The sequence below is a fragment of the Fusarium keratoplasticum genome, chromosome 3 (assembly GCF_025433545.1).
Source record: "Fusarium keratoplasticum isolate Fu6.1 chromosome 3, whole genome shotgun sequence".
NCBI lineage: Eukaryota > Fungi > Ascomycota > Sordariomycetes > Hypocreales > Nectriaceae > Fusarium > Fusarium keratoplasticum.
Genome location: NC_070531.1, coordinates 1,111,570 through 1,135,745, shown reverse-complemented (window position 1 = coordinate 1,135,745; position 24,176 = coordinate 1,111,570). Strand labels below are relative to the sequence as shown.

Below are 24,176 nucleotides of genomic sequence, written 5' to 3'. Positions count from 1 at the left end.
AGGCGGGCGACGAATCGGATGCCGCGAGAGGCACAACGGCCTGCATCTGGCGCCTGCGGCCATGCCCCCAGGGCATCCCTAGGGTCCTCTAGGGTCCCTCTGCGATGGGCCGGCGCAACGCTGATCTGGGCTCTGCGTGCTCTGGACCACCCCGGGCGAGGACAGACATGTGCTAGAGCGGCGCCAAGCAAGCAGCCCCCCGCGCCACCGGGCATCGAGTTCCACCAAGCCAAGGCCAGCCCATTATGAAACAGTATGGGGTAAAAGTGTCGAATTCGATATCTCTCGCCTGTCACCGTCGAGCATTTACAAAAAAAATGTTGCAGGGGGTGCCTTGAGCTCCGTCCAAGGTTTGTGGTGGTTTGCTCGGAGTTATGATTCGGGCAACAACTCCATTTCTTATGGGTTCTGTTGGTTCTCTGCAGTAACGCCGCCGGTCTTTCGGGCGAGTAGAAGCGAAGGGGGAGCTCGGCGAAACACGCCGAAGTTTCTTTTCTTGTTAGGGCAACGGCGGCAAAGAGAGGCATTTTGTCGTGGCTGAATCTCTGGTGATGGCTGTTGGTCGTGGTGGTGAGGGTTGGGTTTCACATGCGCTGTTGGTGCCGTTGTTGCACGTGGAGGCTAGGATACTTTTCGTTGGTTGATTTCAACGCCGACTGGTCCGAATAGCGAGCATAGGAAAAGAAAACATCACCAGTTTCGTAGTTGTGGTGTTGTTAATAGCCCATTATTACACCATACTCTGCTATGGTGTTGCGAGACTTTGTACACATTTGCTTTTCTTCATAAATTCAGGTTGTTTATTACCGCGCAGTTCGGCTAGATTAACCTTGTATTTTTTGTGTCACCAAGAAATCACCAATGCAACGCAGCTCGCTCCTGCCCTTGCCCCGTCAATGCAGCAACTCATCGAACGCCCCAACTCCAGTTTTTTTCCACCAGGCCCCCCCATGCGCCGCCTCAACATTCGCAGACTTGCATCTCACTCCCAGTGAAGCCCCCCAGGTCTCACTTCTTGCAGGTCCGCGAAATCCCGATCGTCTTCTCCTCCGCTCATCGGAGCCCCCGTTGAACGTCCGTCAAAGTCAAGTGTGAGGTCAAAAGTCAAACACCCCTGGCTGGAGGCATCTGGCGTTGAATCTGCTGCCTGCGGCTCGCCCCTGAGGAGCCTCCACCATCTGGAAGTCGCCGGCGGTGTCGAACGCGTACGAGGGCGCTGGCTGGTTGGCGATGACGGTGTAGGATTGCCCGTGGGCCGGTGAGCGCTGGAAGATGCTGGTGTCGCTCGACACGGGAGCGATTGTTCGTTGGATCTCTTGGCGGACGATCTCGCGGATCGTGGAGGGGAGGTCGACAAGTGCTCGACCTTGCTCGCGGAGGACTCGACTGTGTTCGGCAAGTGCTCGATTGTGCTTCCCTTGCTGTTCGGTAATGGAAGAGATCAGCTTCATGGTGGTCTCTGTTGGAGGAGGTGAGGTCTGGGTTCCGAAGCTGCGGGAACTGATTATTGGCAGACGTGTAGTTACGGCCTCATCAATTCTGGCTACTCGGGCTGCGAGAGCCTCGTATTCGGCCTTGGAAACTGTTCGCTTGGGCGGATGCTCGGTTTGGGGGTCATCGGCTGGTCTCTTCAGCCCCTGAGTAGCGGTGGAAGAGGCACGAGGCGCGATTTGGTCGAACTCGATTGAAGGCAGGATAGTCTCCTGCTTGACCTTGGGTGCCTTCGGGGGTGTACGAGGCGTCTCTGACGAGCCTTGCTCGGTCGAGGCTTGCACATCCTTCAACTTCCTGATCGCCCACTCTCGCAGGCCGTGTTCAGCAAGCCCCGTGCGGAGGTTGGAGGGCGCGTTGCTCGAGTAGCAATCAAAGATGGCCAAGACGGTGACGGCGTCCTCAAGATCAGGACGGGCACCCTTATTGGTCAAGGCCAGCCAGCCGATGAAGTTCCTGATGTAGCCACTCTCCCTCCACCTCTTTGGCTGGCTGATTTTGCTTGATCTGATCTTGGCGATGACCTTTTCGTATAGTTCGGGGTGCTTCTTGGCCTCCGGGAGGATGCAACGGATGATACGCTTTTCTTCTTTGCGCAAGGCATTGAGGATGTCGGTCGTAGTCGAAGTCTTCGAAGAAGTCTTGGGGGCTTTGGGAGCCGAGTCGTTGTGGCCGGCCTCGGCGGTGTCAGACGGTTCGGAGGACATCGTGCGAAGGAGGCGTGGTGTGGATGAAGGAAATGTTGAAGGGTGGAAGAAGAGATGAAGAGGTTGAACAAGTGAGAGATTTGCTTATATACTACGGGTTGTGGTTCCAGTGAATCACTGTCAAAGGCTTCAAGCTGTCTCCTTCCTCCTTCCTGTGAACACTCTAGCGAGCGTTCAAGCGCGCGAGACGCTCCAACCGCGGCCTCGGCGGCCTTGTTAGGCGCTGTCCAACCCGTCTCCTCCTCAATCTGATCTAAGGCTCGTATCAATCATCCTAAATACCGACGAGTTGGTCCTAAAAATCTAAAGGTCTTAGACCTAGCATGATCATAAAAAATCTAAATCAAATTGTAATATTTGATGATGCTCAGGAACATTTGGATCCACGCACGCATGCCTGATCGGCGGGTGGGTTAGGGTAGCGTTGGGTATAAGGCACGCCAAGAGCAACATGATCTGATGCATCAGAAACATACCATCTTGGCTCAATGTGAGCCACCAGTTGATTTATGCCAATGCATGTATTCTCGATTGTTTCTTGGTCATGTGTAGTAACATGAGGCCACAAGTGGTGTCAAGGATGCAGCAGATCGCGGGGCGAGGCGACGAACCTCGGGATATAAAAGTGCGGTATCCCGTCGGTTCACGACCACAGATTAATGTTCTTTGTTCTTTGTTGAGTATTATTGAACATCTCATCTTGCTTATTTATATCAAGCATTGTTTTCTATAAGCTTTGACCTGAAAAGGTTGACCTCAAGTACACTTTGCGATACCTCGCCCGTCGACGACTTCCCGCATCACCCGCCAAAATATCCAACATGGCCCGTACCATTAGACTTATCGAGCCGACAGGCAAACGTCGGCCTGGCTCTGCATCTGCCAGAAACTCTGCCTCCTTGACCCGCCAAGGAAGCGCACAACGGCACCCGCATGCCACCCCGCCTGAGTTTGTATGAACCATCACCGACTTTCACCTTGCAAAAAAAAATATTTCTCCCGAGGCTCTCCTTAACTCGACCGTTTTTCAGCTTGCTCTACAGTCACAAAGTCACGGATCCCCAACGAACTCTCTAGGCAGCCTGTACAGCAAGAATCTTCTCGGCTCTGCCGCCCTACTCCTAGCACTGCATCCGCGCTCAGCACTCAAGAAAAACAACAACACGACTCCTCGTTTTCTCGAAAACAGCACGCTACCGAAGCCTTTTGCTTACCCACGTCGACGACGACCTCATTTCTTATTTGGCTGTCTACCAAAACACTTGCTACGACTCCTCTGCAAGATGGCTTCTGCTCGCAAGATCCGCGGTCTCGAACTGCACCCTGACAACAAGAATCACTTCCAATTCCGCCGCGCCAACGAAGGTGCTGTGGCTCTCACTTTCACTATTCCGCGCCGACACAAGTCGCGCCGCGACCTGGACGACAGCATCGTCCAGATTACCAACCTCCTTAGCCAGGTCCGAAAGGAGATGACCATCATGGCCGCCGAAGGGCCCCTTAGCACCGACGCCCTCGGCGACCTCGTCGAGGAGGCCCGAACCATGGTGAAGGGGGCAGTTTTTGTTATCACTAGATTCTACCATGACCGTGAGGAGGGCCTCCGCACCGCTCGTCAGCGCGAGTACGCCCTGCTCCGCCAGGAAGGCCGCGGCTGTTTCCTCTACCGAATCCACCACGCCCTTATTACGATTCGCTACGACTTCGAATCCCACGCCTCGCAGATCCTCGCCAGCCGCGATTCCCGTATCGCCAAGCTTCACGACGCTCTCCACAAGGTTGAGGTCCAGAAGCTTGCCCTCGTGGCCCAGGGAGGCACCACCCCTTACTAGGCGTAGGGGGCCGCCTAACTACGGCATCACTCAAGTAAATCTGTCACTTTTTGTTTTCTGCCATGTTTTTCGACACGAGGGACGATATTATGCGATACCACCAGGGTTGGTCTGACTACTGGGTCACTGAGGGGGGATTATCGGTTTCTGTTGATTTTCGGCATGGCACTGGAGTTTGGGGGGATATGGAACCATCTGAGCATTCGTTGCGGAGTTGGGGACTGGAATACCCGGAGTTTGGAAGGTTGATTAACGCCCAGGGCAGTAAAGGGCAGTGAATGGACGATTTATCGTCTTTGATTTGTATCTAGTGCAGTGTTCACTGGTCCTTGGTTCCCAGCGGTGAGCATGGTTCCTACGACGCTGTCCTCTTTCACGAACATTCAAGGGCTTTAAATTTTTGCAATCTTCCCAACTCGTGCTGCTTAAGCTTCTCGTAACGTATGGAGTGACTTGTCCGTCGTCGGGGCTTCGGATGTTGATGTTTTCCTGGTTGCTGGGTCGTCATAGATAACGGTTGAGGCTTAAACCTTGTCCCGCAGACATGTCAACTTTAACCATGTCCCTGGTTCACGGGAGGAATGACAGTTGGCAAAATACTCGTGGAAAACTTTAACCCGGCCAGAATCTGACCCATTTGAGGAGCACGCGCTTGGGTGGGTTGGCGTGCTGATGCGCAGGCCATGAAGCTACGTACGTCACCAGGCATCACCACAGTAACGCTGAGGCAGACGTAGCGTCAGAGTTTGATTCGAGGAACATGCTCTGATATGGGAGCTGTTGGGCTTTAATTCCATGCGCCGTTGACTTGTAATAAGTATCTATCGAGACTACCGCCGAAAAGTTACTACGCGCTGCTTTATTGGAATTCGAGGACTTGGGATGTCGTCGTCAGATAACCATAGATAAGATAAGATGTGACTTGGCAGGTCGGGATAGTCCGTCCCTAATCCTAGTCCAAACTATGCTCCCAATGCAAAGGGGGACTCCCATTCGCCATCCACAGACCAGATGCGACATAAGATGACGGGAGGGCAGGCTGAAACCCGCCAAGGCGATCAAGCATTCAGCTCTAATCCATCGTGCGAATGGCATCCCGGACGCCTCCGCATTCTTCTCCACCACATCCATGTCGATCGAGCTGGGGAACAAGCGCCCTGCATCCGCTAAGCCCCCCAGGCCAACAACACGAAATGCATGTGCCGTCTCATGATGCTAACGGCCGGCTGCGGGGGCGTGATGAGGTGATGTGGCTCACGGGAGTCACAAACGTTGGGTGACTGAGCTTGCGTTTGTTCCTGCGGGCTTTGGGCGTTCTTGAGGTTGAGCACAACTCTTCGCGACACACGCCTCTCATTCACAAAGTCGAAAATCTGCTCTTTGTCAAGATCATCACGCCATGGATCGCGCCAGGCTTGCGGAGAATGGCATCTTTATCGAGGACGGCGATGGAGGCTGCGAGCTGCTTCCTCCCCACGTCGAGTCGCTCCAAGACGCGTTGCTCGACTTTAGACGGACTATCCTAGACAAGTTCGGATTCACCGAAGAAGAAATACTCCAGCTCCTCGACGAGGACGGCATCAATGCGCGCGACGACATCCCCGGCAATGACCGCGCCGAGATCTCGGCTGACTTGGAGTTTTGCGCCGGCGTCAGGGAGTTGACGAATCACCTTGTCCAGGCGAACCAGCTTGGGTTTAGCGAGTATAGTGAGTATGACTGGAAGGTGCAATTCGAAGAATTGCTTCTTGATACGTTGGTGGAGGAAGCCCAAGTTTGTGACAGAGACACGAGGCAGTGAGTATGCGGTGCCCGGGTATGAGAGGGTTGATTTGCTGACTGCTGCAGAACAGCACGTGCAAAGTTCTACTACGACTCGTTTCAGGAGTAAGATACATGTCGTTGATCTTGCCTATCTGTTTGGGTGCTGATGACCTATGCCAGGGCGCGAGATCGGCCATGGACGTTATTCGGACCAGACGGCTCCGAAGGAACGCAATGTGATCTACCAGAGCCGAAGCCAGGATGGGTTGCGCACTTCCCCGTCTACGTGATCTCACCGGCAGAATACAACCATCAGCATAGCGGTCTCCAGCAATTTGCCTCTAGTCACTCAATCGTCGACAACTTCTCGCAAGTAACCCTCGAACATCTTGCTGGTCATGGACTGCAGCCGAGTGCCACGGGAGTCACCAAGACTGGACGAAGGGGGGCGACATTGTCCTCGGAGTATGTGCTCTTCCCGTGGCTGATTGTCGAACACATGAAGGAGGAGTACAAGGGCAATGCGGAGCATTGCTATAGCCATGCAGCAAATACTGGCGCGGCTGCACTGAGGATGCTCGAGAATCTGTCCAGACATGACAAACAGTCTCTTGGGGACATCCCGCCTGTGGTGACAATGACAATCAGGCGTGATTTGGTTCGTGTCTGGATCATGCATTCATCACATTCTAAAGGCACTTGTGTAAGTAGGATTGGCTCATGGCTTTCAAGTTACTAACACGTATCCGTCATGTAGGAGATGCAAGTCATCTGGAGGGGCTCCTTAACCCGCATGGTGGACATCCTCGAGCTGAAGGCAATTCTCGAAAACTGCCAAACCTGGGCGACTCGAGTGCTACGGCCGTGGATCTCTAGGCAGATTGACCTCTGGAAACAGCAATGTCCAGACGATTGTCCCAGACCATTCGACGCCTCTCTTAGACGCCGAGCTGCGCAGTCCCGAAACTGGAGTAATCGCCCCACAAGCGACGAGGACGTCCCCGAGAAAGAATCGAAAAAGAACGAGAACAAAGACATGGACTTGAGACAGATTATCAGAGAAGAACATGATTGGCTATTGCAACAACTGTCAAAGGACCCAGTCGAGACAAAGAGACCGACCCGATCGATAGCTACGCAGACAGGCCCCGATGACGACAGACACCCCCTGGAGAAGCATGACAGACAACGACAAGTCAGTAGCGTCGATATTTTCAAGAATAGCATGAAAGTATATGGTGAAAAGAGCATATGTGTCATTAAGCTGCCTGATGTCTCGTCGGAGGAGATTTTGGCACAGAAGCCTTGGCTAGGGGCAAAGAAGAGTTCTGAAGTTGAGAAGCAGACCGAGACAGCGTTGACACAGGGGAGCCAAGAGAAGAAGGGTGAAGTGGAGGAGAACAAAGTTGAGAAGGACAAGGCTAAGGAGCAGGACGATAACGGAACTCGTGACAAGGATAACGAAACTGAGGGGGATGAAACCAAGGCTAAGAGCACTTACAACAAAGACGACAATGGCAATGACGACAAGGTGGATGACGAAGAGGATGGCAAAGAAAAAGAACCAGCATCATCGCTGAAAGAAGGAACAGAAGTAAGTGCAACGAGTCTCTTGTACGAAGAACAAGAAACATGACTGACAAGAACAAGGAGACCGATACGGGCTCGACTCTAACGACCGACGACAAAGGAGAGCCGCCAGAGGGCAGAACCGGAGCTGTACCGATTCCGGCGGAGGAAGACGCGAAAGGGGATTCGAATCCCGAGCCGCTGACTTCTCCAAAGGAATCTTCTACATATACCACAGAGACGACCGAGAACGAGAGATCTAGCGAGATTGTCAAGGAAGAGAACCCCGAGGAGAGTATCGAGATCGAGCGAACTGAGGAGATTCCCGCGAAGAACCTTGACGAAGTTATCGAGAAAGGTAACTCCGAGAAGGGTACAGAAGAAGAAGAGAAAGCAAGTCCCGAAGAGATTATGGAGGAAGAGAAGCCTGAGGAGGTCGCCGAGATGGGGATCTTCGAGCAGAAAGTCAAGCACAAGAACTCCAAGGAGACCATCAAGAAAGAAGACTCTAGCGAGAGTGTGGTCAAGGAGAAGAGCGATCAAAACCCTGGTAATATGCCAACCAAGCTTCCGCTACCGACACCCGAGCCCGAACCAGAAGATCCTTCATCTCCTAACCCGCCGGCACCAGCTGAGCAATTGGTCTGGCGCAAGGATTATGGACAGAACAAAGATGACGATCACAAGGAGTTGGATCAACCCACTGTCAAGCAAGATACACCACCTCCCAGAGATGGAGTGGTCAGTACTCCGCCAGGAGATGCACCGAATACCTCCAAAACATTTCAAGGCATGCTTTCTCCTCCCGCAGAGACGAAGCCACCTACCGTATTCGACGCGACACAATGGGCTCACACAAAGTTTGCATTTGGCTCCTCGGGCGATTCGAAGGAGCCGCCTTTCACATTCAAGATGAGGACGGAGGGCAGTGCCGAGGATCCAAGGAACTCTTCAATACCCAGAACTCAGGCGAAAGATGCCAGACTCTTCGACTGGCCTAAAGGAGACGACGAGGATGGGCACGCGCGTTCAGAGAATCCTCGACCAGTGAAGCTGATCAAGGGGAGTGGGAGCTTGGCACGGACAGGAGGGGTCGATAATAGGCGAAGGAGAGCCCGAGTTTCTCAAGACCCCCGAGTCCAACACAGGATCAAATCCTGGCCCAGGCAACGAGGACTCTCAATCTGGAGGCGGTGATGATCCGACTCTGAGTAGTTCGAAGGGGACCGACAAGACTCCCTAGTCTAGGCAAGAGGTGCCTCAGGGGGAGGCCTGTCCAGAAACCAAGATGGTGGTTGAACCTAGAGCGTCATCAAAGTACCAGCGCAGAGTTCTTCGGTTTGGTGCCCTTTGCACCTTGCTCGATAGTCTGAATGAATATGAAGCCTAACCTTCCAATGGTCATCTTATCCGCGAAAAGCCGGGTCGTCAGGGGCAAAGTGTCCTCTCAAGCTTGAGCTTCCGGATACCGGCGAGAAACAATCCATGGCGCCGGGGCGAATATTGAAGTTGAAGGATTTTCGAAGCCAATGCCGTCAACTATGATTCCGGGTTATTAACACGAATGTCTGCGCTAACTGAATTCTCCCAAGCCCAACCTGGTGATGTCAACGACGGGCCACGCGACCGTCGAAGGATTCGCTCACAGTATCGAGGCGAGTCTAATTAATATGTTAACCAACTTGCTCTGTTAATCTGTACACATCTGTTAGTATGCAAACCCGACATCCGAAGGCTGTGAGTTGTTGGTTAGTCCTGATAGCACGGATGTTATGGAAGCAACGCTGCCATGACAGAATAGGCAAGTATTTGGACCAGCTCTTATCTACCGGAGGCTGAAAGACACTGCCGTCCAGTCGTTCGCATGCTCTCTATTTAACATGAACCGCCAAACTACCGGCATCCGGCACTGTCCACGGTGGAAGAGGGGGAACATCGAGAAATTGCGTCTTGGCTGCCTCTTACGGTCTAGCGTCCTCCGGCATCCGCTCCGCCCGGTTCCGGCCACGGGCCATTACAAGGAGCGCTGAGCCCGGCTGCAACCAAGCAACGTACGTACATACTGCAACTCCCCCTCCTAGACCACCAGACACACTTATTACCTTTACTAGGAAACGTGCTCATCGTTCGACTGATGAGCATGCGCGCCCTGTTGGTCAATAATTGTGGTTTCTGGCCCCTTGCTGCCGATTCCGCTGGCCCCTAGGCGCTTTGCTTGCTTGATGCTTATACGCCGACCCCTTGCTTGGTCGTCTGGATCCCCTCAGTTGTTCCCGTCTTGCTTTCCCATCCTCTACAGCGCCCCATGGCTCCCGGAGGCAGTAAAAAGGGCAAAAACGTACGATCCGGACCCGTTGCCGACAAGCCGTGCCACAACTGTCGCCGGCGACGGCTTCGCTGTGACCGTCTGGTCCCACACTGCGCCAAGTGCGAGGCCAAGGGCGTCGAGTGCCTTGGGTACGGGCAGCTCTTTCAGTGGACGGGCGCCGTTGCGTCTCGGGGTAAGCTCGCCGGCCAGCAGTCGAGCGCCGCCCTGTATACCCCGGTGAGGGGTGCGGCAGCCCGCTCGAGAGCCTCAATATCTTCCGTCTCGTCCCTCTCCTCTGCCTCTCCTGCATCTTCATCTGCCTCGTCCGCCTCGTCCTCCGCCGCCTCGCCGTCCATCCCGCCGTCATCGCCGGCTGCCTACCTTGCTCCGAGTCTTCCTGAAGTCAGAGAGGTTGAGGAGCTGACTTCAGACAACTCGGACACGCCAGATGCCGAGTCGGAGTTTGACTTCTCTCATGACCATGCAACCCCCGTAGCGAGCTGTGACACACAGCTCGTCTGTACCACGACATCCAGCCATGCCCTGGCTTGGGAGGCGTCGACGTCGACGCCTTGGGTGCTTGTCGATCCGCTCTACCAAGACATCACGAGCAACCACAGGCAGTATCTCGCTTATTGTGCGCAGCCCTTGGCCCCCCTCTTGAAAAATGAGAGACAACAAGTGATCAACAGAGACATGGCTGACCAGCTTTTGTAGTCGATGCGCGGCTCAGTCGAGATTTTGTAGCCTACGACGTGCCCGACAACCCGTTTCGAAACCTCCTCAAATTCACTCAGGCCCACCCTCTCCTCCGTCAAGTCATCATCGCCGCCTCGGCGACGCACATGTACAACCGCTCTCGGCCCTGGCTGGCCCCGGACTCTCTCGACAGGGGCCTGGGCCCTAGGAACCTCCTCATGGACGCCCTTGAGGCCAAGCACCAGGTGTTGCGCATGCTGCCGTCGGCCCTGCAGAGCATCGAGTCAATCGGAGGGGACATTGTGCTCGCCGCTATCTTGTTTCTCATCAATGTCGAGCTGATCGAGTCTGGCAAGCACAACTGGAAGGCTCACTTTGACGGTGCCGGGAGGATCATGAAGCTGCTGGGACCAGTGTCGGATGTTGACGAGAGTTTGAGAGATTATATCGTGTCCGACTGCTTCATGTGCGTCATGAATCTTGCTCTAACTGACTCAATGGGCTGACAATTAGTAGCTACTATATCCTAGAGTCCACATTCCGGCCCACGCCCACGGACTCACACTCGTATTTTCAGTCATGCCAGGCGTTGGACATTCTTGGGAAGACGACCAACAGTTACTACTGCTGTCCACCCCAGCTCCTCGAAATCATGTTGATAGCTTCCCGACTCTCTAATACGAGACATGACGATCTTGTCTCGGCTGATATGGTGACAGCGGCTGGAGCAGCCCTGTTGGACCGAGCTCAGAACTTTGACGTGCTGCCTTGGGCACGACAAGTTAACAACATTCCCTCTACCGAGCCGGATCCAGTCTTGAGTCGATTCCGAGTAGCATCCTCTCATCGCCTGGCAGTGTGCCTCTACATCCTCCACGCGATACCCTCCATGCAAGCCTGGGTGGGCGAAGAACTAGCCGACACCATCTTTGACGAGCTACACCAGACGCTGTGCATGATACCCGACGACGACACCAACTTTAAAGCCACGACATGGGTGACTTTTGTGTTTGGAGCGTGCGCCAAGACGCCGGAGATGAAGGAATGGGTCACGGTGCAGATCAAGAAGCTAATGCTCGAGTCCCCTTGGGGATTCCTCTACGCGGCGCGGGATGCCCTCCAGATGCTGTGGGGAGTTCAAGCTGAAGGCACACAGACGAAGAGCTGGGTCCAGACCTTGAGAGATCTCCACATGGATTTCTTGATTGTCTAATGCTGTAGCATGGTGAAGGCCATTGGGGATGATCTGTCTTGTGGGCATTGAAACTCACTTTGCAAACCATTTGCCATCTTCTATTGGTGGTTAACGACGTTATTATACCCTGGACGATGGATTGGCGTGGGTAAGGTTTGGAGGAGTACGGTTTTGCCTTGATCGGTCTTGGGAGCTTGATTTGAGCAATGGCTATTGAGTTGCATTCTTGAGAATGCATGACTAACTAAGTGTACAATAAGTTGAACGAATAACGAAACCATTTTATATTTTAACAATCCAGTAATTTTGATCGGCAGGCTGGCCATCGTCCCCTTCCGCGATCGAGCCCACATGCCCTGGTCTCTCGCATGAGTCTCAGCCTGGGCCTTGTGGCTAGGATATCGATCCTACACTTCAACCTCAGCCTGGACTCCCTCGTTCCACTCTCCCTCCCTCTGGAAGGACTGTCGTCGGAAATAGATGCGCTTGGCCCACTTCCAGGCCTCGGACAGAGTCATGAAGACGATGACGTCTATAAACACCACAGCCCACTCCCAGCTGATACCCGTATGCTGGAACACGACATGGTTCAGCTTGGGGATATAAAGAACGGGGAATACAGTAAAGAAGACACCAAAGACGGCCCAGAACAGGAACTGGTTACCCCAGAGATGAGCCAGCCAGGCCTTGAATCCCTTGGGCATGTAGAAGAGCGAGCGACGGAAGTCGATAAGACCCCAGGCGAAGAGGAGGAAGATCCAGGTCATGGTAGTGAAGCATGTGGCGCGAGCGCGGTAGACGGCATCGCATGCCTCTGAATAATCGCTATTGCAGTTCTCGCCAAGGTTGCCATCACTAAAGCCAAAGATAACGATAGTGAAGGAGCCTAGTACACAGCCGGCCATGATGGTGCCATAGACGACCATGTCGACGAGGAACTCGGGGGTGAAGACGCCGTATTTGAGCTGTTGGTGGTTAGGATATGGACTTTAAAGGGGGCAAGTAGACTTACATTCTGAGGGGGTCGGTTGAGGATGTCAGGGACAGCCTTTTCAAAGCCAAGGCCAGTCTCGCAGAAGGCGCCAGTGCCCATGAGCATCCAGATGATCTCGACGGGTGTGAGTTGATACACCGAGACACCATTCTTATCCTTGAAAGCGAGGCCGGCGAGAAGCGTCACGACAAAGCCAATGTTGGCGGCCAAGACGTGTAAGATGAACTTTTGGATGTTGTCAAAGATGCGACGACCTTCCTCGATGGCGTTGAGAATAGACGTAAAGTTGTCGTCCGTGAGAATGATGTCTGATGATTCCTTGGCCACGTCTGAACCAGTTCCCATTGCGATGCCCACATCAGCTCGCTTCAGACTCGGGCTATCGTTAACGCCATCACCAGTCATGGCGACGTAGCGCTGACGGCGGTGCAAGGCCTCGATCATCCTGACCTTTGTGCTCGGGGCGCAACGAGCTACCACAAGAGGGAGCTGAGGCATGTCGTCAATCTGGGCGTCGGTGAGGGCGTCGAACTCATGGGCAGCCATCATCATTGTCTCAGCCACATCTGCAGGGAGCAGCCGAGTATGTTCAGGAGAAGGAAGGATACCAACATCGATGGCGATGGCGCGCGCAGTCTGAGGGTGATCTCCCGTGAGCATGTGGACGACGATACCGGCTCCTTGACAAGCGCGGACACTCGGAAGAGACTCTGGACGAGGAGGGTCGTAGATGCCGATGAGGCCTCGGAAGATGAGGTCTCGCTCAAAGAGGTCGCGGTTGGGAACGATGTCGTCGACAAACTCGGACTCGGAGACGACGCGGCTGTTGACCTTGTGGGCGAGGGCAAGAACGCGTAGACCTTGGCTTGCCAGAGCTTCCATGTTGAGGTGGATGTCTTGGCTGATTTCTGAGGTGAGAGGTTGGATGCTGTCGCCGATGGCGATGGACTTGCACGAAGAGATAACTCGTTCAACGGCGCCCTATCCGATGTTAGTAACAGAAACAAGAGCCTATTGCTATATACTGACCTTGGTAAAAACATGAGTCTCGTTCGACTTGATATTGTGAAAGAGAACCGTCATCTTCTTCACATCCGAATCAAAGGGATACTCGGCGACATGCTTCCACTCAGCCTTTTGGCCCTGGGTAAGCTCCAGCCTGTTCCAACCAAAGCGACCAGCAAACACCTCGATGGCAATCTCTGTGGGAGCACCCTTGGCCTTCCACTCGCCTGGGTTGGCGGAGCTGCTGTCGCTCTGCTCGACGGTAGCCAGGTTGGCCAGGGACGCGGCGTTGAGATACCACTGCAGGCTGTGGTTTGAGGCCACCTCGTCGTGGGGAGAGATAGGGGACCCCTCGCCCTTCTCCTCAGTAGCCTGTCTGGGCTCGGAGCCCTCGAGAAGGACCTGACCGGCCGTGGGGTTGTACACCTCGCTCGTCGCCTCGACCGAGTATGTTCCACAGCCCGGAACCCATGCCTTTCGTACCACCATGCGCCCCTGGGTGATGGTCCCGGTCTTGTCGGAGCAGATGTCTAGAGAGGAAGCGGTTAGCCGTTTGGTTCGAACACGGTGCATGATGGAGAGACTCAACTCGTCACACCGCCCAGGGCCTCGAGACTGGAGAGGTTTCGGACAATGACATGTCGCTCAAGCATCTTCTTTGTGCCGGCCGCCATGGTCAAGGTAAGGACGAGCAGCAGAGACACGGGGATAGTTCCGATGGCCGTCGTGATGGCGTAGATGATGACATCCCTGCGCGAGTCGAAGCTGTTGGCCCCGAGCACGACGATGGCGCACACGATGGCGAAGACGAAGAGGGACAGGAACAGCTGCGAGAGCTTCTTCTGCAGAGGCGTGCCGACTGTGAGACCCAGAAACTCGCCCATCCAGTCGCGCACAACATCCCACACCTTGAGGGCTGCTGAACGCTGGGTGTCGTCACGGTACCCCTTGAGGTCGGCTCCGGTACTGCTGAGGGCTCCGGCGATGAGGCCGATCTCGGTGAACATACCAGTAGCAAACACTACACCGCGACCACGGCCTTTGGTGATGGTGGACGAGCTGTACACGACGTTGAGACGGTCGCCAGGGCCGGTATCGGCATCAAACGTCAACTTGGGGATCTTGAGGATAGGCACCGACTCTCCAGTAAGAAGAGCCTCATCAGCTTCAAGGTTGACAGCCTCAATGAGTCGAATATCAGCAGGAACCGAGTCACCAGTAGCCAAGTCGACGATATCTCCAGGGACGACATCAGAAGTCTGAATGGTGATTGTCTTGCCGCCGCGAAAGACCTTGCAGTTGGGCGTGCCGAGAGTTCGCAGAGAGTCGATTGTCTTTTCAGCCTGAAGACTCTGGAAGAAGCCGATGAAGATGTTGAGGATGATGATGCCGGCCAGAATACCTCCCGGGATCCAAGCCTGGATGCCGAAGCTCGCAGCTAACGCCAAAACAAGTACCTGGCTAGCCCGGCGGCCACTGTTAGAAGGTGTCACAATGTAAAAGAGGTTCAGTGTAAGTCTAGGGTTGACGCACCAAAGTCATTGCGTTAAAGACTTGTTCAAGAAAGATCTTGACGGGCTGGACGCCCTTCTTTTGCTCCAGCTCGTTCGGTCCCATCTCCTCCAACCGCTGGGCAATTTCTTCGGGTGCAAGACCTATAGCTGCATTGCTGCGAAGTTCGTCGAGGACTTGTTGGCTTGTCAAGCTGTGGGGAGGTAGAGAAAGGGGCTTGTTGGACTGGCCCGAGACGTGCTCTCCCAAGACGGGAGCATGGACTGCTCGTTTGCCCATGATTGAGAACTTGATCGATCAAAAGTTGAAAAGCTTCAATTAGTGACAGAAAGCTCAATGCCAATTGTTAGTCAAGGTGGAGAGGGAGCTGCCATTAAATAGTCGAGGATCGCCGAGTCAACGCAGCGAGTCGTTATTCCCCCACGTAACCCTGAGAGATCAGTCACTCGTCATAGGATGCATACGAAAGATCTTACTTGGCCACCAACGATGACCCTAAACGGCAGGGCCGAAGACTTAAAATCGGAACAAGCACCATCGCCAACCTCTGGGCACTCGATGGCGCCTAAACTCTATGGGGATGCCAAGAAACAAATTAGTGGGCCATTCGAGTCAAAGACTAAACATGATTCGCCATCCTTCAAAACCTGGAGATCAGCAACTGGCCCTAGCCACCTCCCGCCCGGTCCGTTGTCTTGCTTGCCCACGGGGTAGCATGTAACCAAGCAATTATATAACTTCCCAGTCCGGTCCATTGTCTTGCGATTGGGTAATAGAATGCTGAATACTCGGCCAGAGGGAAGGGTATGATCCAATGAACTGGTCTGGTCGTGAAATTTGGCTTTGTTGGAGGTTGTGCCCTGGCGCTTGAGTACGACATTTTGACATACCGCTACTCTGGATTCTTGTACGTAATAACTTGCCCTTCAGTCTTGAAAACGATTTATGCTCGGTTTGCCTAAATGAGAACCGAGCCATGACGGTGGTTCTGGGAATGTTCAATTCGAGAGTCGACTATTAAGAAAAGTCGGTTCTGTGTAACTTGGAAACACAGTATTCAAACAGTATTACAACGTGCCATAGATCGAGTACCCCAACATCAATATAGTAACGCCAGCAACAACCTGTACATGCAAACACTCTAACCCTATAGCAACCAGGTATCTCCAAGCAACTACCACCTACCCATATTATATGACCCAGCCATACATAAACAACCAATAAGAGAATAAACACATGGCCTGCAGTCAACGTCTCGCAGCAACCCTAGTCCCATTCTTAGAACACAACGCCAAGGCGTACAGCTCCATCCAATCCCTATCATCCCTCGACTCCAGCCGAGTATACGTCTGCGCCATCCTAGCCACAACGTAGTGCGTTTCCAGAAGCGCATACTGTTCTGTCATCTAAACCGTCAGCCTTGTACGACACACCTCTTGAGTCAGACTCACGCCCGATGCAGGCCCGGGCACCGCCGTTGAAGGGGAGATATCCCCAGCCCGGTCTCAGGTCCCGCCACCGCTCGGGAATAAACTCGTCGGCGCCGGGCCCAAAGACGGCCTCGCTGCGGTGCATGGCGTAGACGTTGTAGAACATGGCGGTGCCCCTGGGGATGAGGAGGGGGGACTGCCCGTCGGCGCCGCCACCACGAGGGATGGTCGTGTCCCTGACTGCGACACGGGCGTTTGTGGGGATGACAGGATGCAACCTCAGGGCTGAGGACGTGTTAGAGGGCTGATGGTTGTAAGGAGTGGCTTGACTCACATTCGTTGACGCACCACTTCATGTAAGTCATCTCCTTGAGTTGGTGGGCTGTAGGGGGTTCGTGGCCAGAGATGGTGAGGACTTCTTGTCGAAGCTTGGCAAAGATGTCTGGGTTCTTGGATAAGACAAAGAAGAGGTTGCTCAGTAAGCTCGAGGTAGTGTCTCTGCTTGCCAAGAGGATGTGGAGGATCTGATCACTTAGACCCTTGCGGTCCTTGGCTATAGCCATCATGTCTGCCAAGAAATTACCCTCAGGGTTGCTGTCTTTGGAGTGTTGAAGAGACTCGTCAATAAACTTGTCGAGATACTCATACACTCTCTTCTTAGCCCTCTTAGCTTTGAAGTTGAACTTGAGCCGGTGTAAGGGACCTAGTTGCATCTGCTGGATAATCTCCTCGGAGCAGACCATGTAGTCATCGACAAACTGCTGCTCCCTGGAATGATAGTCTTTGTTGCCGAGCATGCCTGTCGAGTGCCCCATGAGAAACTCTGTTGCAACGTCCATGGTGAGACCTAGAAACAGGGGCTGAAGGTCAACTCCAGACCCATCAGTTGGAACATGACTTGTAAAGGCTTGAAAGTTGCGCTCTAGAGTTTCAAGGAAAGGTGCAGGGTTTTCTTTCTTGAAGCTTCGTCTCAGAACAGTCCGAGCATGCTTCCATGTGTGTCCTGAGAGGACAAAGATACCCCGGCCAAAGACATGTCCAATGACCGAGGTGCGAAACTCTGGGAGATCAAAGTCCTCAGAGGCAGTGGCAAGAATCTGTTTGAGGTTTAGAGGGTCGCAGGTGTAAACACACTGCCAAGTCCACCTCTTTTCTACGTACGTGGTCCCCATCTCCTTGAACGCCGTCCACGTACTCTCGAGGTATCGCTCCGGGGCATGACCGAACAAAGCTCTGTACAGAAAGTCAAACCCGATGATGGGATCCTTGACAGGAACTTTGCTCGTAGCCTCCCGGCAGCCTCGGGCCTGTGCGAGCCTCCATCTCCGCAGGTATGTCTCAAGGGCGCGGAGGGGGAGCGGGATGAGGATGAGGACGACGGTGAGGACGAGGTGTTGCTCGAGGAACTTGGTCAACAGCAGGGTCAACATCTTGATGATAAACATGAAGAGAGCATGCTCAAAAAAGAAGAATACAAGGGTTCATGAGAATAAAGGAAAAAAGAGGCTTGACAGCCACCGGAAGTCCCGTGGTGGGCTCGGGGAGGTAAATGTAATGCCCTCGAATTATCCCCGACAGCCTGAATCAATGTCCCAGACCCGAGCCACAAGCATACGCCCCCTTATTGAGCCGTGCCAGCACCGAGCTAGCATCCATCCATTCCTCTAGCTTGCCGCTGCTGGGCTGTGCCGTGCCGTAGTTTCAGCCTGCCAAGATGCCATGGCTTTGAAGAGAGGCAGCTGATGTCACCTACAGATCCTCTCCCCGTAAAGTACTTGTATATCTCGGCTCCTTATCGTATTCAAAAACGACAGCACCAAGGGGGGCCATTGGGGTCCAGCTTACAATAGGGTCCCCTGGACTATGCCTTGCCCCCACAGCCTTTTGAGCTGGCACTAACAATACCTCCTGCGGTGAAACAAGAAAACAAGAAAGTGGCATCATGGGTATTCCTCTCGCCCTGAAAAAGAAAAAGAGAAGACGACCTCATAGGATGGGGGCATGCCGTGTTCCTCCAGTGACATCGGGACCTGACGTGCTCAGGGCAGTAGCTCGCAGATCTAAGGGGGACATGATTTGTGCCTCGCTCCTGGGACCTTGTCAGCGACTTCTTTCCCGGCTGTGCTCGTAATTGCTTGGTTCCTAGATATAGTCAGCTGAATGTATTCAGAGTCTGACCAAGCCACACATAATGCCTGCTGTAGTGACACGCAACTGCGTCCTAGAGATAGGATTCTCTTTTCCCTTCATGCTCAGGGGCAAAAAACAACCGGGAACTGACAGCCGGCTCGCCGGGATCCCAATGACAGCGCAGAGAGTGCACATGAACACACACACATAACACGCAAGATCCCAGATGCGGCACGGTCCGAGACAGCGTAATTGACCATGAGACAGGGTCTACCAGAAATCTGCCACCCCGGGGAGAAGTAGAGTAAAAAAGCTGTGCGCGGTGAGATTCCAAATTAGAGTCCCTCCTCCGAAAGGTCAGACTAGATAGCTTACGTACCTAAACCTACAAGACGGGGGAACTCTTGCAGACGCCACTGAAGAATCTTGCAGCATGACTTTGATGTTATTCGTTGTTTTGAGCCGAGATGCCTAGAAATAGCCTATATAACACGGAACTAAAAAGTCCTGGAGTCGTAAACGAGACAGCCGGCGAGGCAGAGATAGTTGTTCAAGCTACGGGTTTCTATCATTGGAAACAAACGCCCCGTGCATGCCTAGAGTATCCAGAAACCAGACTAACCTGGCGTCGATCCGCTGTCCATGCGTATCTTGCGCATTGCGACGGGGTATACGGCCCACAGATCCCCATGCCTGTATGCACGGCATCGCAGCTTCACCGGAACGTCAAAGACACACGTACCGGCGGCCCGAGACGGGAACTTATCCCGTGTGTGTGGTCTCCCCAAGAGCGGAAAGCTCATAGATACTCCGCTGTCAGGTGGAATCCCCCAATCTACAGGTGGATTCAGGCTGTTGGAGTCTATGAGCAGGGGTTAAATAGTAGACGGATCGATTGGCTTCTCTAGCAAAGTACCCTTCGGTGTTGGTGTTTAGCCTATAAGTGATCGACATGCTACAGCAGGGATTCACATCCTGTTGGTTTGTTTCCCTTCTGTGGCGCCGCCCTTCCCTTGTTCTTGCAGAACTTCAACGGCCTTCTCAAGCCTCTTATCATCAGCCCGGCGGGGACACACTTTCCACATCGATCCTCTCATGTATCGAAAACGGTGACTTTGAATGTCTCAGATTGAGTTGTCTCAGTTGCCCACCACGCCCCCCTCCACAAAGCACCTCGACGATCCTGCAACTTGGGGGATACCGGCAAGCTTCCCCAAGAGAAAGAGAGAGACAACTGCTACTCAGTGCGTGATACCCGGAAAAGACACGCTGTATGACGGGACGAAAATAAATGCGCCTCCGCCGTTGGCTCCCAGGGCGAGTGGCTGTCGACTGGCACCGTCGATTGGATCGGGTGCAGCACCTGTGCGACTGTCTCGACCTCGTCTCCGACGTGTACAGTGTCAGCACGGCTCGGGCGGCCCAAGCTGTCGGGAGCCCTCTCAGATATGACAATCTGGAGTTGCATGAATCTGACATGGATACAAAAGCCCCCCCTAGCAAGAGGTAGTGTCAAGATGCTGCCTGCGAGGTAACTCTTGCGCCGGGGACTTTTCTTGTTGTCTATGGACCATGTATTGTATTTAACCCTGCATTGTTCTCTCTTTTATGGGTATGAAATTTGCAGTTTATCATCCATCCATTCTTTGTTGGGCTTGTTTCAGTCGACAGCTGTACCACTTACACGCGTGCTCAATATTGTTTCTGATTCAGCCTCTTTTGTTTCCCATCTCATAAGAGCAAAAAGCTCATAATCTTTCTTGGCCATGGCGTCGGCTGTCTCACCCTCTATCGAGACACTAGACCAGCAAGTGCAGATCTCAGAGGTCTTTGGCAGCCCGGTTCCCGACTTGCATCTGACCCTCTGGGACCTGTTCCTCAACGCTGCCACTCTACACCCGCACCAAGACGCTATTGTCTCTCTGTGGCAGCCATTCAATTCCTCGGAAGATACCCTCCGTCATGCCCCCGATGGAAGTGACGTCTCATACCTCAGATGGTCCTACTCTCAACTCAGAGACAAGGCAGAGCGTCTTGCAGAGTCTCTTCAGACCTTGGGCTGTCTCCCGGGCATGCGACTGGCCGTTGTACTATGTAATTCGGCCGAATGGGGGCTTTTCTTCTGGGTGGCGGCCAAGCTCCAGATGGCGTTTGTGCCCATCGATGCAACCGTTGTCCAAGACTCCAAGGCTACGATCATTTCCGTTCGTCCACATGTGGTTGTGGTACAAGACGCAAAGAGTGCAACAGCCCTAGATTTGTCCAAGACATTTCTCTCAGAGCCAAGTCTCTGTATCTTATGCACGGGAGAAGAGGTTAAAGGGTGGGTTAAGCTATGCGATGTTTCAACTGTTCAACATCAGGCCAACTTGGCTTCATACTCCAATGCTACAGAGAGCATTGAAGGTCATGACAACGACGATCAAGCAGCTTTGATCGTCTTCACCAGCGGTACAACCGGCGAGCCAAAAGGATGCTGGCACACCACCCGCAACCTTGTATCCCAATGCTGCGACTTTGACCCAGAGGTCAACGCCATGGGACCGCTGAGGTGGCTCGTCCACACACCCGTCTCACACATCTTTGCCATCAACAACTCTCTCCGCGCATGGCGCTGGGGTGGCACGGCCGTGTTCCCCTCGAGGACCTTCAACGTCGACGCGACCCTCGACGCCCTTGTGCGGGAGCAGTGCTCCGTCATGTCGGCGACGCCCACGTTGGTCAAGGCTCTGATGGCACACCCTTCATTTCCGGCCGTTGAGAAGCTGTATCTGAGGATTGTTACTATTGGTGGGACCTTTATTGGACCTGAGGATATACGACTATGTCGTCAGGGGCTGGGCGCCAAGAGTGCTATTCAAGTGTATGGTATGAGTGAGGGAGCTCCTCTTATTACATGGCAAAGAACAGACCCCGACCTAGTTGACGGCTGGCATCCAGGGGTTGGAAAAGTTCTCCCCGGTGCCGCTGCGAGGATTTGCAAGCCTGGAACAAGGGAGATACTACCTCGATTGGAGATTGGAGAGTTGCACATTGGCGGAACGTCTGTCATTACAAAGTACTTGAACAGGGATAACGACAGCGCCATGTACCAGGATGAAACGGGTTCCTGGCTGATGACGGGAGATCAAGCACGAATGGATGAGAAGGGTGTGATATATATCCTCGGTCGATACAAGGACCTCATCATTCGAGGGGGGGAGAACATCTACCCTGCAAAGATTGAGCAGAAGCTGCAAGAGCTTGACGGCTTGCAAGTAGGTTTTTGAACTTTTGAAAGATCAATACTGACAGTGAATAGGTCCAAGTTGTTGGCGTACGTGATGATCTTGCTGGTCAAGTACCTGTCGCGATCGTCATCTTGCCTGAAGGCGTTACCAAGGCTCAAGTGAGCGAAAAGGCCAGAAGCGCAGATCCTAGATACGCTCTGGATGACGTATACACTCTCCAAGAACTAGACCTCAAAGCATTTCCGACAACAGCCCTCGGAAAAGTAAAGAAGCAAGAGTTGAAGAAGCGAGTCTTGGAACTCCGCCAGAGGAGTCAATTACAGGAACCACAACCCAGCATCAGAGCGCCGTCTCAATCATTTGTCGACAAGCTCCTTGACATCTGGGATAAATTGACGGGCACCCGTCCGACCATTACAGAGAGCGTCAAGTATCTGGCTGACAGCATCACCCTGCTCCGCTACTGCGACAACGTCCTGCGTGCTTGCGGTCAACGACTTTACTTGCAGGACTTTGCAGAGAATGACACAGTTGAGAAGCAAGCGCATCTCCTCCTATCTCGAGAAATGCAACAGCTTCGCCTTGGCATCGCCTCCAACACTCCAACACCATCCAAGCCCCTCAACCAACCTCATCTCCCCCCATCCCCAAGACAAGACCAAGCTCTCCCCAAAGACACCAAAATGTTCACCGCAGCCCGAAAAGCAGCCATCCACGCCGGCCTCTCAGCCTCGGACATTGAAGACATCCTCCCCATCAGGGACTCTCTGCACCGGACGGCCATTGGGCCGCGCCCGCAGTCCTACCACAGCCGCATGGTTTTCCGCGTCGTCTGTAACGTTGCGCAGCAGGAGCAGATTCGGCGCGCCGTCGAGAGGGCGCTGGCTTCGCGGCCTATGCTGAGGACCCTTGTGTTCCCTGGTTCTGACGGGGCACCGTTTCACGCTGTGCTTTCGGCTGGTGATGCGCTGTTTGGGCAGATTGTTCGTGAAGTTGGTGTTGATACGAAGGATGAGGCCTGGAGGCGCTTTAAAGACGACACGGCGCAAGGTCATTCATCTCCTTTTATGTTTCAAGGTGAATTGATAAAGGTGAATTCAGGAGAGATCTATCTCTGCTTCACCTTTAATCACTCTGTCATTGATGCCGTCTCCCTCACACAATGGCATCACGAGCTGGATCGTTGGATCCAAGACATCAACGTCAACATGCCTGCTCTTACTCCCTACCGACTCTTTTCGGATCTCTTCAGTCAGTACGAGGAAAGCGAGCCAGCGCAAAAAAGAGTATCATTTCACGTCAAGCGACTCCGAGGCATCTCACGCTTCAATCGCGCCTTGTGGCCGCCTCAAATAGCGCCCGGCATGATGATATGCAATGACGAGGGTGGGCCACATGTTAAAGAACGCTCTCGAATACGCGACAGAATATGGTCCGGTGAATGGGACTCACGCGCCCACGAGTTCCAGTATCCTCGCTCTGGTCGTGTTGTTGCTCTGCCGGGCCTCGCTAGTATGAAGGAGAGGTATGGCATACATCCATCCCTCTTTGCCAAGAGTGCCATCATTCTCTTCAATGTGTCACAAACTGGCTCATCTCATGCTTTGCTCAATGTTTGGGAAAGCGGACGCTCTTGGCCATTTGTCCCTGGCTGGATGGAGAGGCTTCTCCCACCAGCAATGAGCATCGACGGTCCAACTGTTCAGTGGATACTGAACATGGCTGAAGTTGTTCGCAACGAGACATTGTCAGAGTTTTTGCAACGTATGGATCTGGAGCAAGAACAGATCAGGCAACATGAACATGCCCCTTGGAACAAGGTTGTTCAGGCTCTAAGAGATGAGGGCGATGCTGCTGTGGAAGCATCCTTCAGACAGGCATTTGTCTGGGATGTCTCCATGGCCATGAGCCTGGCACGCGGAGGCCAGACAGACTTCACTACCCTCGAGCCAATTGCTCGCTACGACTGGCCCGACTGGTAAGCAGGCACTCGCACTTACGAATGCACTTCTTCAACTGACATGTTCGACAGTGGATTCTTTTGGAATGCCTTCATGATTGACTCTGTAAACTTGTATTTCATTGCTTCATGGGACACAGCGCAGATGAATGATACCGAGGTTGATGGTCACTGCGACTCCTTATCCGATGTGATGCGCAAGCTGGCGGACGAGCGTAATTGGGAGAAGAGTGTAGGTGAAATCTTTTCTATCTGAGTAGAGTTCTATATTAGTACAGTTCTATCTGAGTAAAGTCTATCTGAAGAATATTGATACATGGAGCTGTTCCCTTTGCAGCGAGACCTAGCAC

At 53.4% G+C, this 24,176-nt stretch overlaps 7 protein-coding genes across 7 annotated transcripts; 4 read left to right on the top strand and 3 right to left on the bottom strand.

Annotated features, from left to right (window-relative positions):
• Positions 1-1,097: 1,097 nt before the first annotated feature.
• On the bottom strand, positions 1,098-2,198 carry NCS57_00374600 (uncharacterized protein; the record flags this gene model as incomplete). Its single annotated transcript, XM_053053730.1, has 1 exon — positions 1,098-2,198. One exon carries the CDS (start codon positions 2,196-2,198, stop codon positions 1,098-1,100), a length of 1,101 nt encoding a protein of 366 aa, XP_052915890.1.
• A 1,283-nt stretch (positions 2,199-3,481) lies between these two features.
• On the top strand, positions 3,482-4,030 carry NCS57_00374500 (uncharacterized protein; the record flags this gene model as incomplete). Its single annotated transcript, XM_053053729.1, has 1 exon — positions 3,482-4,030. One exon carries the CDS (start codon positions 3,482-3,484, stop codon positions 4,028-4,030), a length of 549 nt encoding a protein of 182 aa, XP_052915889.1.
• A 1,399-nt stretch (positions 4,031-5,429) lies between these two features.
• NCS57_00374400 (uncharacterized protein) lies at positions 5,430-8,606 on the top strand (the record flags this gene model as incomplete). The annotated part of the gene is made up of 6 exons (XM_053053728.1): positions 5,430-5,827; positions 5,879-5,917; positions 5,975-6,497; positions 6,552-7,388; positions 7,445-8,429; positions 8,473-8,606. 6 exons carry the CDS (start codon positions 5,430-5,432, stop codon positions 8,604-8,606), a joined length of 2,916 nt encoding a protein of 971 aa, XP_052915888.1.
• Positions 8,607-9,668: 1,062 nt separating this feature from the next.
• Positions 9,669-11,583, top strand: NCS57_00374300 (Zn(2)-C6 fungal-type domain-containing protein; the record flags this gene model as incomplete). The annotated part of the gene is made up of 3 exons (XM_053053727.1): positions 9,669-10,308; positions 10,389-10,836; positions 10,887-11,583. The coding sequence occupies 3 exons, from the start codon at positions 9,669-9,671 to the stop codon at positions 11,581-11,583; spliced, it is 1,785 nt and encodes a 594-aa protein (XP_052915887.1).
• A 389-nt stretch (positions 11,584-11,972) lies between these two features.
• On the bottom strand, positions 11,973-15,355 carry NCS57_00374200 (Cation-ATPase-N domain-containing protein; the record flags this gene model as incomplete). The annotated part of the gene is made up of 5 exons (XM_053053726.1): positions 11,973-12,530; positions 12,578-13,540; positions 13,589-14,094; positions 14,154-15,021; positions 15,098-15,355. The coding sequence occupies 5 exons, from the start codon at positions 15,353-15,355 to the stop codon at positions 11,973-11,975; spliced, it is 3,153 nt and encodes a 1,050-aa protein (XP_052915886.1).
• A 968-nt stretch (positions 15,356-16,323) lies between these two features.
• On the bottom strand, positions 16,324-17,936 carry NCS57_00374100 (uncharacterized protein; the record flags this gene model as incomplete). Its single annotated transcript, XM_053053725.1, has 3 exons — positions 16,324-16,475; positions 16,528-16,791; positions 16,841-17,936. 3 exons carry the CDS (start codon positions 17,934-17,936, stop codon positions 16,324-16,326), a joined length of 1,512 nt encoding a protein of 503 aa, XP_052915885.1.
• Positions 17,937-20,402: 2,466 nt separating this feature from the next.
• NCS57_00374000 (AMP-binding domain-containing protein) lies at positions 20,403-24,082 on the top strand (the record flags this gene model as incomplete). The annotated part of the gene is made up of 3 exons (XM_053053724.1): positions 20,403-21,893; positions 21,938-23,844; positions 23,899-24,082. 3 exons carry the CDS (start codon positions 20,403-20,405, stop codon positions 24,080-24,082), a joined length of 3,582 nt encoding a protein of 1,193 aa, XP_052915884.1.
• Between the last annotated feature and the right edge of the window lie 94 nt (positions 24,083-24,176).